Source organism: Scardinius erythrophthalmus (genome assembly GCF_964197995.2).
Source record: "Scardinius erythrophthalmus genome assembly, chromosome: 17".
Taxonomy (NCBI): domain Eukaryota; kingdom Metazoa; phylum Chordata; class Actinopteri; order Cypriniformes; family Leuciscidae; genus Scardinius; species Scardinius erythrophthalmus.
The window spans coordinates 11,691,761-11,718,145 of NC_138237.1; the positions used below are offsets into that span (position 1 = coordinate 11,691,761).

The 26,385-nt window shown below is 36.3% G+C and overlaps 1 protein-coding gene and 1 long non-coding RNA gene across 15 annotated transcripts in view; one reads left to right on the top strand and one right to left on the bottom strand.

The window, feature by feature from the left end:
- The first annotated feature begins 1,225 nt into the window (after positions 1 to 1,225).
- LOC308705971 lies at positions 1,226 to 4,744 on the top strand. The gene is made up of 4 exons (XR_014031990.1): positions 1,226 to 1,435; positions 1,692 to 1,785; positions 1,897 to 2,375; positions 2,566 to 4,744. It is a non-coding gene; the product is annotated as an uncharacterized lncRNA (long non-coding RNA).
- Positions 4,745 to 5,142: 398 nt separating this feature from the next.
- cast (calpastatin) overlaps positions 5,143 to 26,385 on the bottom strand; it is a 41,897-nt gene continuing 20,654 nt past the window's right edge. For 5 of the 14 annotated variants that reach the window (XM_081391297.1, XM_081391298.1, XM_081391299.1 and 2 more), the window contains 31 exons: positions 23,466 to 23,528; positions 22,311 to 22,469; positions 21,803 to 21,931; positions 21,344 to 21,448; positions 20,211 to 20,255; positions 20,008 to 20,103; positions 19,265 to 19,345; positions 17,520 to 17,570; positions 16,485 to 16,568; positions 15,811 to 15,888; positions 15,621 to 15,734; positions 15,379 to 15,486; positions 14,781 to 14,897; positions 14,501 to 14,599; positions 14,366 to 14,416; positions 13,467 to 13,517; positions 13,282 to 13,332; positions 12,821 to 12,895; positions 12,145 to 12,201; positions 11,871 to 11,957; positions 11,638 to 11,754; positions 11,393 to 11,506; positions 9,895 to 10,011; positions 9,701 to 9,805; positions 9,097 to 9,189; positions 8,962 to 9,015; positions 8,017 to 8,142; positions 7,839 to 7,922; positions 7,171 to 7,203; positions 6,720 to 6,825; positions 5,143 to 6,275 (listed from right to left, as the gene is read on the bottom strand). In XM_081391297.1, the coding sequence (XP_081247423.1) occupies positions 6,727 to 6,825; positions 7,171 to 7,203; positions 7,839 to 7,922; positions 8,017 to 8,142; positions 8,962 to 9,015; positions 9,097 to 9,189; positions 9,701 to 9,805; positions 9,895 to 10,011; positions 11,393 to 11,506; positions 11,638 to 11,754; positions 11,871 to 11,957; positions 12,145 to 12,201; positions 12,821 to 12,895; positions 13,282 to 13,332; positions 13,467 to 13,517; positions 14,366 to 14,416; positions 14,501 to 14,599; positions 14,781 to 14,897; positions 15,379 to 15,486; positions 15,621 to 15,734; positions 15,811 to 15,888; positions 16,485 to 16,568; positions 17,520 to 17,570; positions 19,265 to 19,345; positions 20,008 to 20,103; positions 20,211 to 20,255; positions 21,344 to 21,448; positions 21,803 to 21,931; positions 22,311 to 22,469; positions 23,466 to 23,528 (2,643 nt within the window). In that variant the 3' untranslated portion in view covers positions 5,143 to 6,275; positions 6,720 to 6,726. The remainder of the gene's footprint in view (positions 6,276 to 6,719; positions 6,826 to 7,170; positions 7,204 to 7,838; positions 7,923 to 8,016; positions 8,143 to 8,961; positions 9,016 to 9,096; positions 9,190 to 9,700; positions 9,806 to 9,894; positions 10,012 to 11,392; positions 11,507 to 11,637; positions 11,755 to 11,870; positions 11,958 to 12,144; positions 12,202 to 12,820; positions 12,896 to 13,281; positions 13,333 to 13,466; positions 13,518 to 14,365; positions 14,417 to 14,500; positions 14,600 to 14,780; positions 14,898 to 15,378; positions 15,487 to 15,620; positions 15,735 to 15,810; positions 15,889 to 16,484; positions 16,569 to 17,519; positions 17,571 to 19,264; positions 19,346 to 20,007; positions 20,104 to 20,210; positions 20,256 to 21,343; positions 21,449 to 21,802; positions 21,932 to 22,310; positions 22,470 to 23,465; positions 23,529 to 26,385) is intronic. The other 9 variants (XM_081391303.1, XM_081391304.1, XM_081391292.1 and 6 more) reach the window with 3 other exon arrangements.

A 26,385-nucleotide genomic window follows, 5' to 3' on the forward strand; every position in this document is an offset into this window, starting at 1 on the left:
TAGTTCATCTTTACTTGCATAAAGATTTTAAGAACATAAATGTGTATTAATAACACAATAACGTCTTTGAACTCTTTAGGAAGACCTGCCTGGATCCGTTCAACATTTCATGAGCAGAAAGAAACGTTTTTGTTAGACAATGCTTGGTTTAAAGGTCGTATTTCAGTTTCAGTCATGAACTATGGATGCTGTTTAGACATTTGATGTTAAGCAGAATGGTAATTTTGCGGCAGCCCTTAAACCAACACAACTGAGTTAAAGTGAAAGTGAAAGATTCTTTTACCGCATGTAATGCAACACCTGTGATTAGGGGTTCTGAAAAGTAAGTGTAAAACCTTGAGCTTAAGCTAAACGATTCTCATTTAACTTCATGAATCAAATGGAAAAAAACTTTAACATTGCAACAGGTCATTTTCCTAAGTGAATAAGGCCTTAAGGTCCAATGAGCTCCCTTTAATGGTATCATGTTAAGATTTTAGAGTAGACCATAAGTTTAAAAAAATCTATCTATCTATCTATCTATCTATCTATCTATCTATCTATCTATCTATCTATCTATCTATCTATCTATCTATCTATCTATCTATCTATCTATCTATCTATCTATCTATCTATCTATCTATCTATCTATCTATCTATCTGTCTGTCTGTCTGTCTGTCTGTCTGTCTGTCTGTCAGTCTGTCTGTCTGCCTGTCGTTGAAGTTTGTTTACTTTTTCTCAGTTGTTCACTGATTTTAGTAGGACTGTCGTCCATTTGTCGCCACCTATTGGCGTAAATATACAATGTCAATTAATGATTTTTTTCCGAGTTGCTTTGCTAATTCACAATTCCCACCACTAGCTTGGCAAAAGTAATATTTAGTAAAGGTGTGGGTCTGGAAGCTCAAGGACGCAACTATTAGGCCACTAAACTAAAACAGCATGCAAAACAATTCCCAAAAATTATTGTTTCTTCCCCAGTGCTTTATTAGGAAACACAAAATATAGACTATAGTCTAGTAGTATTTAAAGAAAAACACCACATAAAAACGTTTTTTTTAACAAGCCTGTACTAGTTTTGCCTTGCTGTTTAGTTCAGGAGCGTCTCACGTCATGACGAATTTTAGATGAATGCGCTTGTTATTTTTGTAAACCTGACCGTCTCATCAGCATCATTCTCCACAATCATCCGTGGCGACTATTTCGACGATTATTGAGCTGATATCTGAGTCGATCGATTGAACAGTTTAAATTGTTGTGTGGTGGAATCTGAACACAAGAACTCAACATGCCTTGTGTTCATTACAAGTTTCCAAGTGAACTCACCCACGACACGGTTCAGTTTGAAGGACTCTCAACATCACCCTGAGAGAGCTGAAACACCGAGTTATGAGGCGCGAGAGACTGAAGCTCTGTGACCTGCAGATCAGCACAGCAGCGAACAAACAAATGCAGGTAAGAGAGTTAATCTACAGATCAGTTCAGAACACAACTAATCCTTTTAGAAAAAAAACTATGTTCAATAAAACATTCATTAATCTGCTGCTGTAGTAGCCTACTGTAGCGTTATGACAGTGATGGTGTCAAATAGTAATACCTTATTTAATGGAGCTCAAAGAAACTATATGGTGGCCTACTTTCTGTCAGTGTGTGTGTGTGTGGGTGTGGGAGAGAGAGAGAGAAACTGGTCTTATTGGTGTTTTGCTGGCAGAATACACTGATGATGAAGCTTATCTCCAACAACACCTCAGTCATCATCAGACAAATCCCTGCTGCTTGGCGGAAACCCATAAAGGATTTGTGAAGTAAGTCACGTGACATGAACACAGCTTTCATCATTTAGATGTAATGTGAAGAATCATCAGTCTATCATTGGCGTTTTAGTCATTTGAACTCTTTGGTGTTTTGGTTTGCAGTTATTTTTCTGAACCATCAAGTGGATCTTCAAAAACCGTATGTAGAAAAGTCTAATAACTCCCTAAAGTTTGAATATATTTGAGCACTTTTGCCTGGTTTCCCATTTTGAAGTGTATTATTATTTATAACGTATGGCACATGGGCGACTATGTTTTGATCAAACTGTCAGGAAAATACATTTGCTTGTTTCCAGACAAAGGTAAGACCAGTTCCACTTACACAATGGTTTTAAATAATATTTTATAATTCCTGCAACGCTATGCAATAAAACGTATTAATTCCCTGACATTCAAGGCCCTGCGTGTTCATTTTGATTGGCTTTCTGCAGACAAGCGTCTAGCTCTAGACCGACTGACCTCAGCATTGTCCTGAATAAGCCTTGTGTCTCGTCATAGACGTAAACTCCTGTTTGTGTTCATGTTTATTTCAGCAGCAGATTGATGATTCTTCATCCGTTTCACTGGATCAGCTTCTAAAGGTACTGAAATAAATGAGAAATACATTCTGCTGCACTGTATTGAACTTCAATGTTTGGATTGAAGTGTCATAAAGATGTTGCTCTCTGGGGTACTTGGCCCTGGTGCATGTTCTAGTGTTTGTTTAAATCTCACAGTCGCCATCATGGTAGACAACGTCTGTTTGCGTTTGTTTGTGCTTGATCTGTTTAGTGCGGCCTACACTATTGGGAAGAAAGAGAAGCTGCCCTTCCCGGACCAGCCTTCATCCTCATCCTCAGAAGATCTAGTGCCATCAAAGAAGGGACGTGATGTGAGAGGGAAACTCTAGACCAGAATACAGACCAGAAGAGACCACGATACTGAGAAAGAGACTTCCAGTCCTGCATTGGAGAAACATCAAGCTCTCTTACATCAAGAAACTGAGAAATAAAAACAGTCAAACCAAAAATGATTCAGGCACCAGATATAATTTTTTTACTAGTGGGTGCAGGACACTATAGTTTACGTAAGTGAGGATAGCAAAATAAACTGTGACATATTATACCCAAAAATTATTCAAACAGTGGACTACCAGTAAAATGTATAAAAATGTTGGACCAAAAATTATTCATACACTTTGACCTGACTATGTTTTGCTTAAGTGTTTTTTCCTTAATTGCTAATGCGACTTTTTTTACACCACAGACTGAACAAAATTAAGCATCGGTTGACCTAAATTGGTATCATCTAATTGTGTACTTAAATAGATATTCAACCGAATTCATTTGTGAGACAATCTAACAGAAGGATGGCCAAAACCAGTGAAATATCAACTGATTTGATAACTCTTCTTAAAAAAGATACAAGTTCTTGTCAAAATTTATTACCATTTTTTAAACTATAGCGAATAAAGTGTGATAATGTTGAAGATTTCGGAATAAATTTTGGTTTGACTATGTTTATATATTGTATATATTTTATAAATGTAATAAAGGTTATAGAAACAATTGCAAATAATGATAGATTTATTAAAGTGTTACCACTGGGATACATGGAGATACTCTGAAGGATAAACTTGACTTTCAGTCTCCATGTTCCAATTGGGCAGTTTCCCTGTGTGTACCACACACACACACACGCACGCACGCATGTTTACTTATCTACTTATCTAAATGGGGAAATTACACTTCTATTGTTTTATATACAGATACTGTAGTTATAAATAGTGTCACATAACCCTTACCCAGTAGCGTCAAATCACTAAAAGTCAAAGTATGGCAAGTTCGGATGACGTCATCCAATCTAACAATGTCACGTAACAATATCAATTCAATTCAATTACATGCGCGACAGATGAGAAAAAGACAAAGCTGCAGTAAAACATTAAAGGGTTAGTTCACCCAAAAATGAAAATTCTGTCAGTAATTACTCACCCTCATGTTGTTCCAACCGCGTAAGACCTTCGTTCATCTTCGGAACACAAATTAAGATATTTTTGATTAAATCTGAGAGCTGATCACTCCTCCATAGGCTGCTAGGTGACCGTAACTTGCTGGCCCAGAAAAGTTATTAAATAGATCGTTAATATAGTCCAAGTGACTACAGTTGCTTAATCTTAAGTATATCAAGCGACGAGAATACTTTTTGTGCGTAAAAACAAACAAAAATAACGACTTTATTCCACTATTCATTTCCTTCTCTCTGGGCCTCTAGTTGGTTCACGTAGTGTTTTTGCGTAGCGCATCTGTGTTACACGTCACCACGTAGGCTCACTATTGGCCGAAGCTGGTCATATGTGTGATGCGTGTTGACGTGCAACACAGTCGCGCTGTGCAAAAACACTACGAGGCCCAGAGAGAAGGAAATGAATAGTGGAATAAAGTCGTTATTTTTGTTTGTTTTTGCGCACAAAAAGTATTCTCGTCGTTTGATATACTTAAGATTAAGCCACTGGAGTCACTTGGACTATATTAACGATCTCTTTAATAACTTTTCTGGGCCAGCAAGTTTCGGTCACCTAGCAGCCTATGGAGAAGTGATCCAGCTCTCAGATTTAATCAAAAATATCTTAATTTGTGTTCCGAAGATGAACGAAGGTCTTACGCGGTTGGAACAACATGAGGGTGAGTAATTACTTACAGAATTTTCATTTTTAACCCTTTAACCAACAGCATCAACCGATTTAAAAATCATCACATGACTATGGAAATAACTTGGCAGATAATAGGCAGCTGCTCATAAATCAATTAAAAAAACAATAAAAAAGTCATCTCTTCCCTTAAGATTCTACAAAAAAAGGCAAGAAATCACATCTCATAAATTGGTGGTCTAAAAATAAGCACTAACATTTACAGTAGAAACCGTTGATCAGTTGTTTTGAGAAGCTTACACATCGCCATCATTGGTGAACTTTTATCTTTTTAGTTTATTTACTTCTTCACGCCTTATTTTCAGTGACTATCTCTGCAAGGACGCAAGGTGTAATTAAAATAAACCCATTCAACTCGTTCCATAGGCTATATTCCAAATGTTCTGAAGGTATACAATGGTTTGAAAAAGAAACCAAAAATTTAATGATTGCCCAAAATAGCCCAATGGGCGAGTGAGCTTTAAGCAGTGGGAAAACCCCAAGAATTGGCAACACTGTCCCTTGCATGCTTTGCAATCTTCCAGAAACGTCACATTGTCCTTCTACAGGGTGTAAATGCATTGCAGGTTTGATCACAACATACATAAAGATGGACTAAATCAGTTCTAATGAAAGCAAACACCGTCAACACACCCAAAAACAACGTATCTGAGCCCCCATCATCATTACATCTTTATTTGCATAAAGACTTTAAGAACAGAACATTCCAAACTAACAAAACCAACAAAAATGTTTTTTTTTTATTAGTTTTATTTTTTAAGAGTAAAAATCCCTTCTTGAAAATACCATCCTGCGACAATTAATAGTACACAACATCTTTGAACGCTCTAGAAAAACCTGTCTGGATCTGTTGAAGATTGTATGAGCAAAAGAATATGGAAGACACTGCTGGGTTTAAAAGTTATATTTTAGTTTCTACTGTCAGTTATGGAAGCTATTTGAGCATTGTAAAGCGTCAAAAAGCGAGTCCTGATGTTAAGCAAAATGGCAATGTTGTGGTTGCCCTTAAACACCTGCACCAGTGGCTCTAAAAATACAGTTCTTATTTGACCCCCGATATCAAGTGGAAAAAAAACTTTAGCAGTGAAACATGAAATTGTCCAAATTATTTCCCAAGGCTTTGTGATGACAACAGGCCAATGGATCATTTAGTGTTTGCAAAATAATTTTACAGTTATTATCGAGAGCATCCTTGTAAGTGCACTTGAGGAAACAAACTACAGAGAAAAAAAACACCTCCCACACAAACCTTTTTTTTTTTTGACTAGTGTCATCATACAAACATACAACAGCATTCAAAAGGCATCATAATCATAATCTGCAATTCCTTACAGGAATCCCTGTACTGTAAACGATGAATTCATAACCTACTAGCGCCTCAATAGATCCTCAAACAGCAATAGACGGTCATGTCTGTGAACCGGAAGACTGTAGAGACCCCCAGTTAAAGATGGAAAAAATAAAATAGTATATGTTATAATATTTTTACTGTGGGAAAAAATTATATCACAACACCACACCAAAAACAGATGACCGAAAGTAGAACAATACATGCGATTTCTGTACATACATGTTCTATCAGTCACAAGGAGACAAAAGATCATTCGATTTATTTTTGCTTTGCTTTAGGAGGAGAGAGGAGGGGGGGCTCTAAAAAATACACGTTTAAGTGTCTCTGTGCAGTTATATATTTTTTTCATTTTATTCCGTGTCCACCATTAAATATATTTCTTGTCCGAGCAGCTCCCTTTAATGGTTTCTTGTGTTAGGGATGAGGAGACGCACCATAAATCTGAGAAATAAATCACATGAATAAAGTAAAAACAGTTAAAAACAGAAAATAATATAAAAAAATAAAGATGTCAACCAAGGCTGCATTTATTTGATCCAAAATACAGTAAAAAAAAAACGTTCTTTTTTCATTTTAATATATTTTAAAACTTAATTTATTCCTGTGATGGAATTTTTTATTTTAATTATTTAATTATTTGTGGAAACCAAACCGCAATATATATATTTTTCAGGATTCTCTGATGAATTGAAAGTGAAATTTGAAATGGAATCTTTTCTGACATTATAAATACATTTTTGTGACTTCTGATCAATTTAATGCATCCTTGCTGAATAAAAATATTAATTTCTTTAAAAAAATAAAATAAAAATCTTACTGTAACAGTAGTGTAAATATAATATAAAAACCTAAATTAAATTCAAAGAAGTTTGTAGAGACACTAACGTGCAATCTATCTGTTTCCTCCCTTCGTGGAAGATGAAGACACCACATCTGAGCTCACTTTGCCGGGCAGCTGATCCATGGCTGAAGAATCTTCTACTGACTGTTTCTGAGACACAAAATCAGAATTTTAAGTATGCAAACATTTCAAGCATATGGTTGGTGGCTTTGTGGCATAACAGCACTACATGTGTGCAAATGAAATAATCAAGTGATCCTCAGCGGTTTATAAACGCAAAGCCTTTGAGTATCAGACCAGCCACAGTGTTCAAACAATGCAAACCTGCCAGATGTTTGGATGAATATGCAAATATACAGCCATGTGATTGCGTTTCAGCCGATGGAATGGTGACCGAATGAGATTTTTAGTTTGTGTTTCTCCATGCTGCTGTTCATGAGCCAAAGCTACAGTATAAGAACTAAATTCATGCATTTCAATTAATTTAGAACCTACCTTTGGCTTAGACTTTGGTTTGGCCCCCTTTGCCTGTAATCAGATAGAGACCCCTGATATAAACTGGCTTGAACCAGTATAAAGGGTCTGGGGGGGAGTCTGGTGCTCATACAGTATATAGAATGCACAGATTTTTGCTATTTTTAATTTTTTCCCGCTACGTTTTTTTTTTTTTAGAGGAAGATTGGGGAAATCAAACATTATTTTTCTGAAAGAACAGAATGTCCAGAATATGTGGAAAAAAGTGATGATCAGCATCCAGATAAAGGACCCTTTTCACATTTCTGGGGTTGTCAGAAGCGGAAGTCATTATAGTTAGGTAAACTTCTATAGTGGTGAATAAGAGATGACAGCAAATATAATATTTGAATTCCCATGTGCTCCAATAGCAAAAGAAAATATCCATGACTTTTCCAAAAAGAGGATAAAATTTTGAGAAGTCAGAAAAGAGAAAGATGTCAAATTTGCCATCACTGCCTCAGAAACACCCTCGCAGTGGCATTAATTGGGATTTTGTCATTTACTGTCAAGATAATGTGACAATGAATAGCACTATAAATGTATATTAAATGTTTTAAAAATTTAAATGTGACAAATACGTGGAAATGCATCATCACGGTCCGTGAAAAGTGTCCATAATGACAATTGACCTGTGGCCTGATTCTTACCTTTGGTTTGCTGTCTTTGGCTTTGGGGTCGGTCAGGTTGGGAATCAATTTGCCTGCCAGCTGATCCATAACTGGACCTGATGCCTGTAAACAAAGACAATAGAAATAATCAAACATAGTACTTTTGTAAAGAATTTAGAGGGATGTTTAGTTATCTATGCAGGTTTGTTTGTGGTACCTTATGGGTTGGCGGTGTTGGTTCAGGGGTGAATTTTTGGGCATCAGGTGCAGAGGGCTTAATGGTCGGTGCTGCTGAAAAATCACTAGACAGCATGTCAAGGGCCGTTGTGTCATCGATTGATGTCTGAGAGATGGACAGAAAAACAAAATCAAAGTCAAATGAAACAAAAATTTGTAGAATTGTAGTTATTGTTTATTGAAGTTGTATGTATTAAAGCTGCATGGTTAATCGTTAAAAGATTGCAATCTCGAATTAAACACCCATGTGATCTTATTCCTAAATGGCAACGATTCGACTATATCTATTAAACCTTTGAAAAGTACGATCACAGTGGAACATTCAAATCTGCATTGGCGCTGCCACTGAGCCAGAGAGCAGTTCATGAAACAGCTTCACAAACAAAAAAAGTCTTTTCAGCCACACCGTATCATTATTTCTGTCTTACAATAATTCAAATGATCGCAGAAGTACTGGGATAAAAGTTTATAGTTCGGATCAAAATAGAGCAAATAAAGATTGTATCAATTACATCGTTATGCCAGTAGATGGCAACAAGTGACTGTTAAAAAATGTATTTGTCATTGAATCATTCAAGAGATTCATTTAAAAACGCAGATTCATCCAGTAATGAAACAAGTGAAGTCTTTATGAGCGAGTCATTACATCATTCTTTGAAGCCTTTAAAAAAACAATTCATTTAAATTAATTAAAAAAAATTAAATGGACTGCAGAAATGAACATTTTGTCAACCTCTAGTAAATTACACATTATTTTATTTAGTTGTTTATTCAGAATCATGGGGAAATCATGATCTCTCTTTTAAACAATATATATGTATATATATATATATATATATATATATATATATATATATATATATATATATATATATATATATATATATATATATATATCCTATACACTCAGTGATTCATAAAGTACCTGCTTTGGTTTGACGTCTTTTGGCTTTGCGGCTTCAAATGCCTGTGAAGAAGACTGAAGAACAAGTGGAAAATTTGTCACATCTTAAGTTTTAATACATAATATTTAGTTTGATACATAAAAGCAAAAAGTCACCTTGTGGCCTTCCTCTTTGAACCTATGATCTGGTGGAAGGGTGTCGTCTCTCTCACCTGGTTTACTCACTTTCTCCTCCTTTATATCCTTTTCCTGTGGTGGGAAGAGAAAAAGCAATACTGTCATAATATAGTTTACATGATCATATTTTGCCTTTAAGATGCCTGTGAAAAGATACACTACTGTTCAAAAGTCTGGGGTCAGTAACATAATCTTCAGTCAAGTTTTTCCTAACACTGGGATACTACGGAAGGATATGCAGAGCGGCAGGCACCACACAATGCCAGGAAACACAAGTTTTGGTGTATCATCTCGCATTGATCTCTTTAACAAATAAACATGTTTTTTTGGGGGGGAATTGAAGAGGAAGTTGGGGTGCTGTTATGGTTTTGTTTTCATAGTGCATCAAACTCTTATTATCAAAAGATCAAGGTCCTACAATCGGTTGTTGTAGTTTTATGGTGACGGCATTTTTCAATTACAAAAATTAGTAGTGCTGGTCATGTAATCGGATCTGATTTGGTGTGAGTCGGCCTTGATTCTGCTTGGTGCAGAGTTGTGTGTATGGAAAGTGGAAAGACACAGTTGTTAAAAAGTGTGTTACCTTAACGATGGCTTTAGGCGGGACAGGGGCAGGCTCGGGGGCTGCTTTTATGTCTCCCAGAGTATCTGAGAGGGCATCCAAAGCTGATGAGGTACTTTCTGACAACTGCACCAAAAAGTAGAAGAGAAAATCAGTATGAAAGGAAAGTATGAACATGTATAATATGTGAAAATATGGATAAACTAGAAATGTACCTGTCTGTCAGGGTGTGGGGGGCCAGAGACAGCAGACTGAACTTTTGATGCAGAAGAAGGAGCGACAAAATCACCAGCAAGAGCATCTAAAGCAAAATCTGAAGCTGAACCTGAAGGCTAAAGAGCAGAATGCGAAGAGAGAGGAGAGAGGTTTAAATAAACATGGCTAATGAGATTAAACATACAGTACACTACCATTCAAAAGTTTGGGGTCAGATTTCTTTCTTTTTTTCTGTTTTTAAATTGATACTTTAATTCCGCAAGAATGCATTTAATTGATCAAGTGACAGTAAAGACATTTATAATGTTACAAAAGAGTACCATTTCAAATAAATGCTGTTCTATTCACGGTTGTATTATGGTTTCCACAAAAATATTAAGCAGCACAACTGCTTTCAACATTAAAGGAGAACTCCGGTCAATTTTAACATTGAGCTCATTTTTTTGTAAATTTGGAGTGCTGTCAATACAGAGAACAACGACAAAAATCGGTGTTGCCTACACCGTGTTATCCTCTTTTTAAAATTTGCACCCTGTTGACTTCAATGGGGCAAGTACTAAACCTGCTTTTAGCCTCTTAACATCCTTGATGTGTCATTACAAGTGCACAGCTAATGTGAGTGATTCCTTCAGAGTGATCACGGGTGAATCTGACTGCAGTAGATGTGAAAGATATGAATAAAAATGATGTTATTTCAGCCAGCGCACATACCTGTATTTACATCCTGTTTTCGGTCGAAGCCCATAGTAATCGATTGTCGAGTTCACACACGTGATCATAGGTAACTAAACCTATGCGTGTGAACTCGACAATCGATTACTATGGGCTTCGACCGAAAACAGGATGTAAATACAGGTATGTGCGCTGGCTGAAATAACATCATTTTTATTCATATCTTTCACATCTACTGCAGTCAGATTCACCCGTGATCACTCTGAAGGAATCACTCACATTAGCTGTGCACTTGTAATGACACATCAAGGATGTTAAGAGGCTAAAAGCAGGTTTAGTACTTGCCCCATTGAAGTCAACAGGGTGCAAATTTTAAAAAGAGGATAACACGGTGTAGGCAACACCGATTTTTGTCGTTGTTCTCTGTATTGACAGCACTCCAAATTTACAAAAAAAAAGAGCTCAATGTTAAAATTGACCGGAGTTCTCCTTTAATAATAATAATAAAAAAATTTTTTTGAGCAGTAAATCACCATATTAGAATGATTTCTGTAGGATCATGTGACACTGAAGACTGGAGTGCTGAAAATTCAGCTGTGCCAACACAGGAATAAAACATTTTTTTAAATTGTAATACAATATTACTTTTACTGTATTTTTGATCAAATAAATGCAGCCTTGGTGAGGCACAAGACACTTCTTTCAAAAAAAGATCTTACCAACCCCAGACATTTAATATCATTGCTATGTAGGAGAAACAATTAAGACATCAAATACATCACAGTTGTTTGTTTCCTACTGTATGTGGATGTTCACGAGTCTCACCTTAACAGGAGTCTTAGAGGAAGAACAAACAGGGGTCTTGGCAGCAGATGGGACAGTGGGGGTGGTAAAATCACCAGACAGAATATCCAGAGCTTCAGTAGTGTCTAGAGAAGGCTGGGACAGAAGAAAGCATCCACCAATCAAATCACAAGAACAGTGACCGATCATCACACATCCATGAGACACAACACATATAACAACAAGATCAATGTCACTTAATTCTAATAACTGTGACAGTATATTACCTCTTTCGCAGGAGCGGGATATTTCTTGAGCTCCTCCTCTGAGAATCTGTAATCTGGTGGGAGTGTGTCTTCTCTCTCCCCGACACGAACGCCCTTCTCGGATGTCACGTCCTTCTCCTGCTCAAAAAACATTCAATTATTGAAAAAAGTACAAAGAAATGTAGCAATGATATCTATGCCATATCTAAATTTGTAAAAGATAATAAAAATCAAAGAAGAGTCGTGACTCTTACATGAACAATGTCCCCAGGTTTGAGTTCGGGTTGTTTTTTTGGTGGTTCTGGGGCACCCAGTGTGTCGCCCAGAGCACTGAAAGGGTCCTGCGCATATGAGAGAGCAGGAGAGAAATAGAGAGAGCCACATAAAAATCTACAGGGTCCAGAAAGCTGAATGTCAGTTCTAATATTAAAACAATATATACTACTGATATGACCAATTTAATTTCATATATTTCCGTGACTTATGTGAAAACATCTTTTTGTTTTATTCGTCAAGGATTTGCAATACCTCGTCTGTCAGTGGTTTTTGCGGAGGGCCTGGAGGGATAGGAGCAGCCGAAGAAACCTACGGCATACAAGAATATAATATAAAACAAATATTTATTATCTTTTGAGTGAAAACAAATACTGGAAATACTGGACAGAGTGCAATAATAGTTGAGATTTGAATTGAGCATGTTTCCATCGACCTATTTTTATGCTAAAAAATCTGGATGAAAATGCCAAGATGTGCATAAATTCAAAAAATGTGCATAAAAAAACGTATGTGCTCAATTGAGGCGAATCGTTTCTTTTATCCAATAAGACGACATTTACCGAATAAATCCCTCGATGCGCAACTAAAGACTCAAATGGCTTTCCCTCAATAAAGGATGTGATTGCATAACTGGACTAACCAGTGGACCAGTTTCACTGCACAGCATCTCAAATGTTGGTTTGGTCACTGAGTTTGTCACTTAAAAGGTTGGGTATAATGACCACTCAGAACTTACACGAGTGTGTTACCCGATTGCAGCAACTTTCATTTTTATAACAGATAATTTGCGGCAACTTCCCAGGAAGCTGAGATTTTGTTCTCTTGAACACATGGGATGGAAACGCTGCTTTACTCGCAAATGTTTTAAATGTTTAAAGTTAAATTCACAACTTTGGATAGAAACAAAGCTATTGGCATTTGATGGTACCTTAGAAGCAGACTTTGCAGGAGCCACAAAATCACCAGCCAGAGCATCCAGTGCTGATAATTCATCCACTTTATGCTAAAAGAAGATTAGAAAGACAGAAAGCAAGCAGGTTAATATGTGCAAGACAAACACGAACACTAACTTATTTGCATTATTACAAAGCATTCTGTAAAACTTGCTTAAATCGCAGCATCCTGTCATCAAATGTATTTCTATTACCGGTATGTACGCTGTACTGTACTATTGACCATTTTCCAAATTCTGCCAATTTCATACATAGCTGTGCTAGTATCATGTCTTTCATCTCACTCCTCGGTCACTTCCTTATCCAATAATAAAGCAATTTCAAATCAAATCAATATTTCATGTCAATTTCTTGGGCATGTAGCAGTGTAAAAAGTGGTATAATGTACAGTCAGCCATCATCATATCAAAATAAACACTGACAGTAAAAGGCCTACCTTGGGAACGTCTTTAGTCTTCTCAGGAACCACAGCAGGCTTCTTTGTTTCCTGATTTAAAAAAATACCAGTGGTTAAAGAACTACTTGAATGCTTAAACCTATATAATGCAATGTTAACATAAAATAATCACACACAAGGAAGAACAAAAAGGCTGAAAGCAACAGCACAGAAAGCTTTCCTACCTTGGGAACGTCTTTAGTCTTCTCCGGAACCGCAGCAGGCTTCTTTGTTTCCTGATTCGGAAAATGACCAGTGGTTAAACAACTGTTTGAATGTTAACTAATGTTTTGTTTTTATAAACTATCGGCTTTTTTTGAGGAGCAACAGAAGCTTTAACGACATGTGAGCAGTGTTGGGGATATTGCGTTACTCGTTATTATTTTTTAATAACAAAAATTTATATTTTTGGCAAATGTAAATGCCCTTTCAAACACCAAAAGTAAAATGAAAAAGCCTCGGGCTGAAGGAAATGCAAATTCACTCCTGTAGAGTAGAGAGCGCAGCTCAAACAAACCTTTCAGCCTTGCTGCCATTCTGGATTGCAGAAGAATAGGATGCAGAAGAGACACAAATGTGATGTTTATCTAAACAGTCAGTTTTGTGTAGTGTGGTTGAGTTGAGCAAAGATTAGTTAATAAAGTGAGATTAAATACATAAAGTATATTTTTATTATTAAACACTTTTCATTTAATAAAAATTCATTTTGAGGAATACTGAATCTGTTTTTGTGCAAGTGAGATGAGTAAATGCATTTTTGTGCAAGTGAGATGAGTAAATGCATTTTTGTGCAAGTGAGATGAGTAAATGCATGCGCGCATTTAGTCTAAAACTACAATAACCATCATGTTCACACAGCGCACACAACGCCTCTTCTCTTACTCCTGATTTCTCTCAACATGGAGAGACGAGAGGCGTCCGTCAATGCATGGGAAACTTAAGTTACTTGGCGTAATTACTTTACTAGTTACTTGAAAAAAAGTAATCTGATTATGTAACTCGCGTTACTTGTAATGCATTACCCCAACACTGCATGTGACTACAAATGTCTAAAAACAACACAGCACAGAAACAGCTTTCCTACCTTAGGAGGATCTTTAGTCTTCTCAGGAACTGCATCAGGTTTCTTCTTTTCCTGATTAAACAAATTAATCATGTTTAACTACTCAAATGTACATTGTAAGCATTACATAATGTAATATTGTACTTAAATGATTACCTGTGCAGGAGGAACAGAGGCCTTAACAACAGGTGCTGCCGCAGGGGTCATGAAACCTTCGGAAAGCATGTCTAGTGCATCATCTGTGTTCAGTGAGGGCTAAGAGAGAGATCCACCAATCAGAACACAGCATCCAGTGACAATAGCCAATCACAACACACCGTTAATACAACCCATCTCTCCTCACACAAGTAAACATTCTCAATGATGTAAAGTATTAAATAAGAATAAGAGAAGACACAGATTCGAAATCTCTTGTAGATTGTATTCAATGTCTGACCTCTTTTTTAGGAGGGGGATATTTCTTGAGCTCTTCCTCTGAGAATCTGTACGCTGGTGGGAGTGAGTCTTCTCTCTCCCCGACACGAACCCCCTTCTCGGATGTCAGTTTCTTCTCCTGCTCAAAAACATGCAGATGATTAAAAAAATATATAGAAAACGAGTACTTCTATACAGGGTTACTATCATTTACTAAAACTAATAAAAACATTTATGTTAATTGAAAAAGTATAAATATTAGTTGAAGAACTTAAACTAGATGGTGCCTTGGCAATAGACTAATATAAATTTAAGTTGAAACACAAAAATTATTAACTGGAAATATATAAAATAGTTTTTTTATATATATATATATATATTCAAAAAAAAAATTGTATATTAAAAAAAATTTTGTGGGGGGGGGCTGAAAAAAAAAACAATGAAATTACTACAAATCAATCTAAAATTAAGATGAAAAAAACAACAACTAATAATATAATAAAAGCTAATTAAAAATATTAATAAAACAATAACAAAACAAAAATACTCTATATTACTGCCCTAATAAAAATAATTAAATAATCTAATAAGAATTCTGAAAGAATAAACAGAACTGTTACATCAACTATCTGTCCAGGTTTGAGTTCAGGCAATTTTTTGGGTGGTTCTGGAGCGCCCAGTGTGTCGCCCAAAGCGCTGAGAGCATCCAGCGACATGGAGCTGTCTGACTAGAATAGAAAATGGACACAATTTCAATTTATTTTGAATAAAAATACATTGACTTCAAATCAATTAAGGACAAATCCTTAAAATATGCAATGAACATTATTTTATCAAAGTATTGGGCTGAACTTGACTTTACCTCATCTGTCTTTGGTTTAGAGGATTGTGTGTGGATATCTAGTTTGGCTTTCTTGTCAGCCGGTGGAGCAGATGACTTGGTTACAGTAGCAGGTTGAGATGTCGCCGGTTGTTTCTGCTCAAGGAGACAGAGACATGCTTAGCTTTTAGACATGCTAATGTTATTGTCGCAGTTTTTTAAATGCTGTTACCTGCTGATAGGGTGGAGGGGGAGCAAAGTTGGAGATGCCAGCCGAACGAACATCGACTGCTCCTATTGTTTCAGTTTTCTGAAAAACAGCCAATAAATATCAAACAAGTCAAGACTATGCATATACAACCGAATGATCTGATATGACTTAAGCCAGGGATTTAATAATATGATTTAATAATGTAATAGGCTAATATTCTTAAAAATAATCCTTATTATTATTATGTTTATTTAGTTATTAAAATAATTCAAATGAATACTATGTTAAAAATAAAAAAAGCAAATATTTTCTATGCGCAACTATTTTCACAATGGTGCTGGGGTACACAGAAAATGATCAAATAAAATATAATAGCGGAAGATCTTTTTTTATTTTTTAACTCAATATTGATTTTAACACTTGTTTTAATAATAACTAAATACTAACAATAATAATACAAAATATTATTATGCATAATATTAAGCTTTTAAAATAATAATTACAGTTAATAATAAGTTAAAAATAAAAAAATAGTTAATATTTATCATGTAATATTTTTTAAATTTTTAAGACTATAAAAATAAAACTGGCTTTATATTTTAATTGAAATAAAACTCCCTCACTAGGGGATTATCGTAACTGCGGGTCTATTTGAGCAAAAAGACAACAAACTGTTGTCAAGATAGGCTACTCACCACATCTGTCTTCTTAGGAGCAGCTGGAGCTGAAGACACAAACCCAACCGAGAGGGACTCCAGCGCATCGTCTGTGCTCATAGGCTTTCAGAAAAAACAAGCACACGTAAATAAAAAAAAAAACAAAAAAAACTGAATTGTGCACAAAACGTCAAAAATAATATATTGATAATGTAATTCTAGAAAAGACAATTAGAGGGAGCCCCAAGCTAAATTTCGGGGGAATAACAAACAGCATGTGTCATGACAGGAAAAGTACAGGCACACCCTCTGCATACCAAGAGCTCGACATTAACAACACACTGCCGTTCACACACTAACTTATAAAACAACCAGCTGCTGGATAATCTGAGGGGAAAGCTGTACAAAATGGTGAGACGTGATAATTATATTCGGAGAACTGAAGGGTGGGCGATGGGCGTTAACAAAACAACTTGGCTTAATGGCATATATCTTTATATCATTTTGCCATATGGTATAATAAGTGAAATGCAGCACAGGTTATGTGTGTGTGTGGTAAAGCTGATTGAGCAACAATGTGCTGAAAGTGAATGAGTGATTTGTGTTTGGTTCTGTTTGCTAGCCAACACCCTTAAATCAAGCTAAATATTTGGCACTAAAATACAGACACAGAGTCTGTCAGTGAGATAGGAAGAACAAAGGTAAGACATAGGTGAATATCAGTGGGACAGGGACAATAACAATGAGACATGTCATAGACAATATGACTGGGTGTAACATGGGCCTCATTCAGTAACTGTGCATATTGCGTGCATATGTTTTCATGCAGAAATCATGATTATTAAATAAGTTAAATAAGTTCAGTGCATTTTTTGTGCATTAGGCTTAAAGACAGGAAGAATGGGACAATAACAGTGTGACAGCAATAGCAATAATGTTGTGCTGGGAAGTAGGCAACACTGGAGACTTCAAACCTGTGTTAACTAGAAGAATGGAAGTCACATGAGAAGAAAAGAGCTAACAACAACAGATCACTGAACACACTGACAGTTAAAGCCTCCGCAACTCTCCTACCTTGGGAACATCTTTAGGCTTCTCAGGAACTCCAGTAGGTTGTTTCTTTTCCTGAAAATATAAATTAACACCGGTTAAAACCCACTGAAAAAAGACTGAAAAACATGCTCCTCTAAAAACAAATGCTTTGGATTAGACAGTCAGAAGCATACTAAAAACATACTCTAAACATCAGTGAGATATATATATAAAAAAAGCAGGACTGATGGAGGTATTATAAAAAGGGAAACAAATCAGGAATGTGGGGAGAGAGAAGGAATGATTGTTTAAAGGAAGAGTTCACTCAAAAAAACAAAACAATCGAATGGCTTAAAAAGATATTTCTCCCATAGGTGAAAATTCTGTCATCATTCACTCATCTTTCGTTCATCTTCAGAACACAAATGAAGATATTTGTGATAAACAATCGAGCATCCGCAAGAACCAATGAGATTTGGTTCTTGAAGAGTCAAGACATCAATGTTTATTTGATCAATGTTTTTGTGAATGAATAAAGAAGACTTGGATAAAATTGCTCGACTCATATGGATTTATTTAACAATCTCTTTATAAATGTTTTTTACTGACAGAGTTTCGGGTGACTAGACTTTCAATGGAGGGACAGAAATCTCTTCCAATGATGAACAAAAAGTCATATGGGTTTGGAACAACATGAGAATGAGTAATTGAGTGAACTATACCTTTAAAGGGGTGGTTCGGGATTTTTGACATCGGACCTCATTTTTAAGTCAGCCTGGTTGTTATTCATCAGTGGAGACATTTTTTTAAAAAAATGATCCAGTCCTTATATTTGGATAGTTAGCCGATGCTAGGCTAGCGCGAGTCAATGGGTATATGTTAGCCAGCCATTAAAAACCGTTTTACCCACTCCACAGTGCACCAAACGCAAATCAATTATAACACTAGACTATCGATGTATATGTCCGTTGAGAGAATAATGTTAGAAATCAAACATTACCTTTCATCTCAATGATCCCAAAGGAACTAGTTTCTCAGCAGCTGCGGAATTTTACTATGCTCCGGTTAGTAATGCGGCAAAAAGTAAACACACAGTGTGCCTGCGGCAGGTAAATGCCAGTACTCTTGCATCATGTGTGGACCGGCTCACTCGGTTGCCTAGGTAATCAATATAACTCCGCTGCTGCTGTAGACAAAGGCTTATGATTACAGGGAACAAATTATAACTAATGCAATGTGATGAAAGGTAAGTTTGATTTCTAACATTATTCTCTCAACGGACATATACATCGATAGTCTAGTGTTATAATTGATTTGCGTTTGGTGCACTGTGGAGTGGGTAAAACGGTTTTTAATGGCTGGCTAACATATACCTATTGACTCGCGCTAGCCTAGCATCGGCTAACTATCCAAATATAAGGACTGGATAATTATTTTTTTTAAATGTCTCCACTGATGAATAACAACCAGGCTGACTTAAAAATGAGGTCCGATGTCAAAAATCCCGAACCACCCCTTTAAGAAGACGTGGAATTCTTTCTTTAGGCTACTTTTATTATGCTTTTTGGTGCCTTTCTGTTCATTTTGAAGCTTAAAAGCCTCAGTCCCCATTAACAGTAAGTGTATGAAAAAGAATGCCCAGTATGTTTTTCAAAATCCTCATTTTGTGTTCAGTGGAAGGTTTGAAATAACATTTCATTTTTGGATGAACTATCCCTTTAACTACGGATAAGATGAAAGAAATAGCAAAAGAAAGAGGTTAAGAATATGCATGATCGCCAACTGACCAGGTCTTCCTTTCTGTATCCGGGCGGAAGTGTGTCATCTCTCACACCACATAAATCAGCTGTCTCTGGTTTTACACTTAGCTGAGACATGCAACACACTCCATTAGAAAACACACATATAGCAAAATACAGGTTGTTAAACAATCAGCATTCACAAACACGTGCTAAGATAATTGCTTAAAGGGTTAATTCTCCCCAAAAAGAAAATTCTGTCATCAATTACTCTCCCTAATGTCTTTCTAAACCCCTAAGTTTTAATCTTCAGAACACAAATAAAAATTTGATTGATTTCTGGCCATCCAGTAAATGTCTACCGGTATTCACCAAAACTCTGACGCTTGAAAACATTCATAAAGAGATTGTGAAAGAAATCCATATGAATCAAGCAGTTTAATCCAAGTCTTCTAAGAGACATGATCGCTTTATATGTTCATCATATAAAGTGATCGAGTCTCTTCAGAAGCCTTGGATTTAACCACTCGATTCATATGGATTTCTTTTACATTCTCTTTATGAACGTTTTCAAGAGTAAGAATTTAGGGTGAATAGACTTTCACTGGAGGGCCAGAAATTGCTTAGATTTCATTTCAAATATTTTCATCTGTGTTCCGAAGATGAGCAAAGGTCTTATGGGTTTGGAACGACATGAGAGTGAGTAACTAATGACATAATTTTCATTTTTGGATAACTTTCCCTTTAAGTTTTAAATAGACATCAGTCAAATATCTACACCCATGCATTACCTCTTTGACCTCTGGTCCAGTGTATGTTGGGACTTTAGGAGCAAGAGGTTCTGATGAAGGTAAAGTGTCAGACAGGGCATCAAACGGATCTACATCCTACACACACACACAAAATAAACACATTGGAATGTTTTTTAAGACACAGAATCTCTGATGACCACACAACAAAAAGCCACAAAGATAAACTTAGCATGTATACTAACCTTCGTACTGACTTTAGCTCCTGGAGGACCCACTTCCACTTGCACCTGCAGCCCAAAGCAAAATTATTATTCTCCATACCGACATACCTGGACTGGCTCCAGTACTGAAACATTCCAAGGTATTATTCAATAAATTGCCAAGAAACCATGTAAGATGACCATATGTTTCTCACTAAACTGTTGTATTAAATTTACATGCTGTGGAGAGATATGGTAAATTCCATGGTATATATGATAATTTAAAATGGGGAAAAAAGTAGTTATAACATTTTTACAAAACCTACAGTAAAAGAAATGAATCACAAAAGCTAAAATATACACTTTCTCTACTCATACCAATTTTAGCCAAAAATCTTGGGGGGAAAAAATGCTCAAAATAGAAACACTGTGAATCAATTTCATAGATGTCTTTCCATTATACAGTTACTGTTAAAAGGTTTGGGGTCAGTAATAAGAAATATTTGTTTTTTTTAGCAAGGTCACATTAAATTGAAGTTTAAAGTGACAGTAAAGACAGATTTCTATTTCAAATAAATAAATGTTCTATTCACAAAAAAATCCTGAAAAACAGCATCATAGTTTTCACCAAAATATAAAGCAGCAAAACTTTCAACATTGATGAAAATAAATGTTTCTTGAGCAGAAAATCAGCATATTCGAATGATATGATTTCAAATTTTTCTTAATGGACTCATTTTAAATTTGAATAATATTCCACAATATTAATGATTTTACGGGATTTTTGATCAAACAAAAGCAGCCTCGGTGAGCATAAGAGACTTCTTTCAAAAACAATTCAAATATCTTACTGACATCAAACTTTTAAATGGTAGTGTACACGTGTTCTATTTCATACAACGTGAGTGTCTTTACATCCCGAAGTTATGTTCAGTGATGCTTTGAAATGCATTAACATGAGTTTATGCATGGGCCTGAACTTAGTTGGTAATCTAATCGTTAATCATTTGAAAAAAAAAGATTCCCCTAATAGCCCTTTTAAATTCCATTAAGCTGGTTGCTTCTTTTCAAGCACAAATCCCTTTGCACTTTTAGCATGAGAACTGGAGGTTAAAATAAGAATGTTGACGTAATTTTGATGCACTCCCGATGATCCTCTGTCATTCCATAAGTACCTTTTGGGCTCTTGTTTGCTTTTGGACACCAGCAGTGGCTGAGGGCTTCCCAACAGCCAGATCCACTTTAGCGAGTCCCGGTTTGGATGAAGGAACGGTTGTACTCTATCAGAAGAATATGCGCCAAATATTCCGAGTATTAATACCAACTTTCACATGAAGATAATAAATGAGATAAAGCAATTGTGCAGCCAAAGCAAATCCAGAGAAGGAAAGAACAGAAAGATAAGACCTCTTGTCATATCTTTTCAGGAGTGCAATGATGCAACTCCTTTGTGTGAAAGATGAATAACATGGTGATCGGAGAATGAGACATTGCTAAGGCAGGACTATCCATCCAAAGAGAATTCTTGAAGTAAAAGCAGCAATAAATGGCGTGCAGAAGACGACATCATGTTGATGAAGTCTTGTTTTGCAGAAGAATAAGGAGACTCCAATGAAAGATGTGCATTGGTGTACCTGGGCCTTGTCTTTCACAGGGTCTGTGGGCTTCACTCCTGTTCCACCTGTCGTTCCAGCAGGCCCAGTAGTGGAGCTCGCAGTTTGGACTTTAGTTGAAGACGCAGGTGTGGGTTTAGAGACTGTGGCCTGCAATCAGCATGCCGGAGTGAGATACTCATTATGCACTTTTAAATATGAAGATGAGATGATGTTTCTCGAGGCGGCACCCAGAAAGTCATGAATGTGGTCAGCGTTGAGACCCAAAGAACAGACAAAAAGCACCATCTCCATTAGACAGAGACGTTTGTGCAACAAATGGTCCTAAAGATGTTTACCAGAAACAACCCAAAAGTGTGTTAGTACTCACCAAAAATGTTAACCAAGAATGAAAGCAAGATGGTATTAGGATAGAAAGGATTAGGTGTTTAAGAAAAAGACAGTGCAGTATGACCCTGATGAAAACCAGCGTGAGGAAGGTGTGAACAAGCCCAAAGTCCGATAAATCCAGTAGACGGATGGTGTCTACCTGTGGCGTGACTTGAGAAGGTCCTTTCTGAGTGGTGGTAGAGCCTCCACCGCCTGCAGCTCCCACAGTAGATGGAGCTACTGAAGAAACTGCTGGGGTTGCAGGGCTGGTGCCGGGTTTAACAGCTGTAGATGCAGTGGAGGATTGCAAAGGTCCTTTCTACAATGCAGATGTTAGAATGTCAATCATATATCATGTTTAGGGTGTCACACACACATTACTTTTTGGGTTATTCCACGTTTTATTGATGGAAACTATTCGGGAGAGAGGCAATGGGATCAGGATAGATTCAAACCTATGCCTCCTGCATGAGCACCACACCTCAATTGTGCCAGGATGGCGTGCACTAGGTATCAACTAGTCTTGCTAGTAATCTTTGTTTTCAGTCTGAGTTACTAGTTAGCCAGGGGATTTGGGGATGAGTGATACCTATAACAATCACACAAACAGCAGTTCGAAGTAAATCAAAAGCAAACTCCAGCTGTAACTAGATTCAGGAAAGTGAGTCATAGGATAGACGCCTCTCATGGGAGACACCATGTCCTGCCACAACCAAATATCCCAAGCAGAAACATGCTCTGTCCAAAGGCAACAAATAACCACGAGAAAAATTAAAACATTTAAAACAACCAAAAAGTCTCAAAATCAACCAACAAAGTTCTCTAGAGTCCATACAAACAAAGGAGTGTATAAAGACTTCTTTATATTTTTATCTCTAGGCAGTGATTATTTTCGGCCCTCTTGTAGCTTTTAATGTTGTTGCTTGTTAAATCAAGCACATAGCAACCTAGCAACAGCCACCCACAACACCCTAGTATTGTGGTGGAGACTTTTGTACTGGCAAGTAGCCTTAATATGTTCATCAGAAAAAGCTTGTTACACAGTGTCTACATTTCAACTGAAAGGAATAGCAATAAACACTTTCCCAGCTCTCTATTCAGCAATGACACCACACCTCTTAAAAACACAGTAGCGTCCCTAACAGAACAGTACAGATACCTGCATATTTCAAAGGAGTAAAAGCAGACGACTACCAACATCCAGTGTAGATGCCATGGGTTGATAAAGTTGTAGAGTGTAGTCTTTCCATCAGACAAATGAATGAGCTAATGTGAATAAATGGAGTAAATGACTGAAAAGGATGAAGGTTTTTACCTCATATTGTGCAGGTTTCGCTGAGGAGACCTGAGATGTTGGGGTCGGTGTGACGTGCTGAGACTGCAACGAGAAGAGAGACAGAAAGAGGACGGTTGAGTGTCTGAGAAAAGGAAATGCATTTACTTTATTACGAAAAAGCATTATTGCAGCATGCAATATTGATCTCATTACTTGACCTGACCTCGCTACATTAAAAACAGCCAGAATCACATGCAAATCATGAGTTTAGCACAAAATATAAGGTCATGCTGAATCAGAGAGAAGAGAAACCCAGTGAACACATTATCAAACACACTTAAATATGTGTGTATTATTTCAAATGCGGGCAAAAAAGTACCAAATGAATGCAAACTGCAAGGTGCATTTCAAATCAGATGCAGCATTATAATGCATCATTATTAGATAAATCAAAAACTCTGAAGCAATAACAATCCTAACTGATCTTTAATGTAAGGACTAAGTAGTTCATCAGCTCTACCGGTTCACAGATTGCATCTTAAATAAGGGCTTTTTATACCAAACAAGACTATTAACCACCAAACCACTACCCACAGCAATCACTTCTACCATCCATTGTATGTGACCCTCTAAACCTTTAAATGAACCTTTAAACACAGATGTGCCATTTATTTATTACAGTGACAGTTGCTCAAGGGTAAAATGGTAACAGCTGATGGATTGGTTTTCTATTGTCCTTTACATGTTCTATGTTCACAAACCTTCTAGGCGGAAGAGAAATAAAAGGAGCACCCAGCATGTAGATTCACTGCTTCGATGTTCCTTAAAGTCTTCTAACAAGCTCAGCAGGTTTTAGGTTATGTACTGAAAGAGGGTGGGTTGTTGATGATGAAATGCAAAGAACCAGAGATGAGGATACAGTAAAACATCAGTGTTGTTCATGTGATTAAAGCTCTTCCATGTAAATCTGAGGTTTTTGTCCTCTGTGACCTCAGCAAGTGATTAGTGACAGGACATTTCGTCTATCACTAAATTTCTTTTTATAGAATGTTGCACCAAATAACCTTACCCACTGTGAAATCTCATTGGTCCTAAATCAAATTCCACATAACTCTAAATCAAACATATCTTATGATTGTGTCACATTGTCCTACATGACCTACTTGACTCACAGAAAAGGTCATGAGGAACCTTTTAAAAAGATTTTAAAAGATCATTTCTTTCTAACTTTTTAAAGTTCTTTAATTTATCGGATAAATTAGTTAAGGAATAAATATATATTTTTAATAATAATACTATATTATAAAATAATTATTATAATTATTATTCATGTTGCTTATGCTTAATTAAATCCAATACATTTTTATATTATTTAAAAATCATCATTATTATTATTATTAATAATCAAATCATTTTAAATAATAATAATAATAAAAAAACAAAGCATCAAGCATTATACAGTCTTACTTTATAAAGTTAAATTTATTGGATGTAATCATCAAACAATAAATACAAATATATAATTATACTTATTATTATTACAATTCAAAATATTATCTTTATATAATTATTACAACAACAGTAATATTTTCATAATTATTATATTAATTATTACAATAAATTATGTTGTTGTAAATATTATTATTTTTACCCTCATAGGCAAGAAGGACAGAAAATGATGGGAAAAGAGGAGAAATGAAATGAAACGAGCCAGACACAAACTCTCAACCAGAACAGCACCACATATCAGAGCATATGCGCTAACCACTAGGCCGCCACTTCTACCACATCTTATATGAAAAAAGGGCTCACAAGACTGTCAGGGAGTTTTGAAGCTAAAGTTGGGATTGTCAGGGAGTTTTGAAGCTAAAGTTAGAGCCATTGTGCTGAAATTTGACTGTCAAATATTTGCCCCCAAATAAGATGTCTTTAATGAACATCAACACTCAGGCTACATTTACATTACATGATTCAAGTGACCCATTTTTCCAATTTTGTCCTCCCATGTGGCACAGATTGGATATGACCCACGAATGTGTAAGGAGGAAAAAAGCACATGCACAGGCCTCACTCATATGTGGAAATAAATCTAATATGAATCGGATATGCAAGCATACAGATCGGATATTCCCCAGACAATGCGTAATAAAAAAAATGATCGCGGCGAATGACATCAACTCAGGTGGACACCAACCAAGATCACATGACTCTTTTGTCCAGTGGCAAAATGGAGGACGAAGGCTCAACCCCATGTTTTGCTGACCTTTAAAGATGGTGTGTAAAGCAAAAGCTTGTTTTAGCATTTCATCTGCATTCATTGCAAATCGCACCGTTTTTTTACTTAGCTTTTCCGGGTCACCAAGTCTACCTTTAGTTGTTTCGCCAAGTTTATAGTGCAAATGCAGATATCGGATAAGAGCCGCTTTTTGGGCATCAAGACCTGCAGTGTAAAGGTAGCCTCAGTGTTCTTTCCTTGCGCCACTAAATAAAGATACATGAGCCACAACATGAAAAACCACTAATTCTTATCAGATGGACAAAACTCTTGAAAGCATAGCAGAGCACATTTGGAAATACTTGGTTTATAACCTAATAACCCAACCCATTTAACAACAATACAACAGAAAAAAAAGGTGGAAACCCATAAGAGAACTATAGTGTGAGTACAGTTTTGAATGAGCATGGGTGTAGAGCTAAACGTTGCGTGCAAGAAACCACCTAGATACGTGGCTTTGAATCAGGTAAACACTATGCAGGCTCAGCAATAAAAAACACAAAAGCATTATGGGTAAACATATGGGTAAATAGGGAAGGTACTATTTAATAGGACACTGTGTGTGTTCAGAAGAGCCAAAATAAATTTGATGCTGACTCACTGCACTTAAAAACAGAACTAAACATAGCACAGATCTTAATGTAACCACAACAGATGATTATGACTTTTTCTTTTAAATGCTGT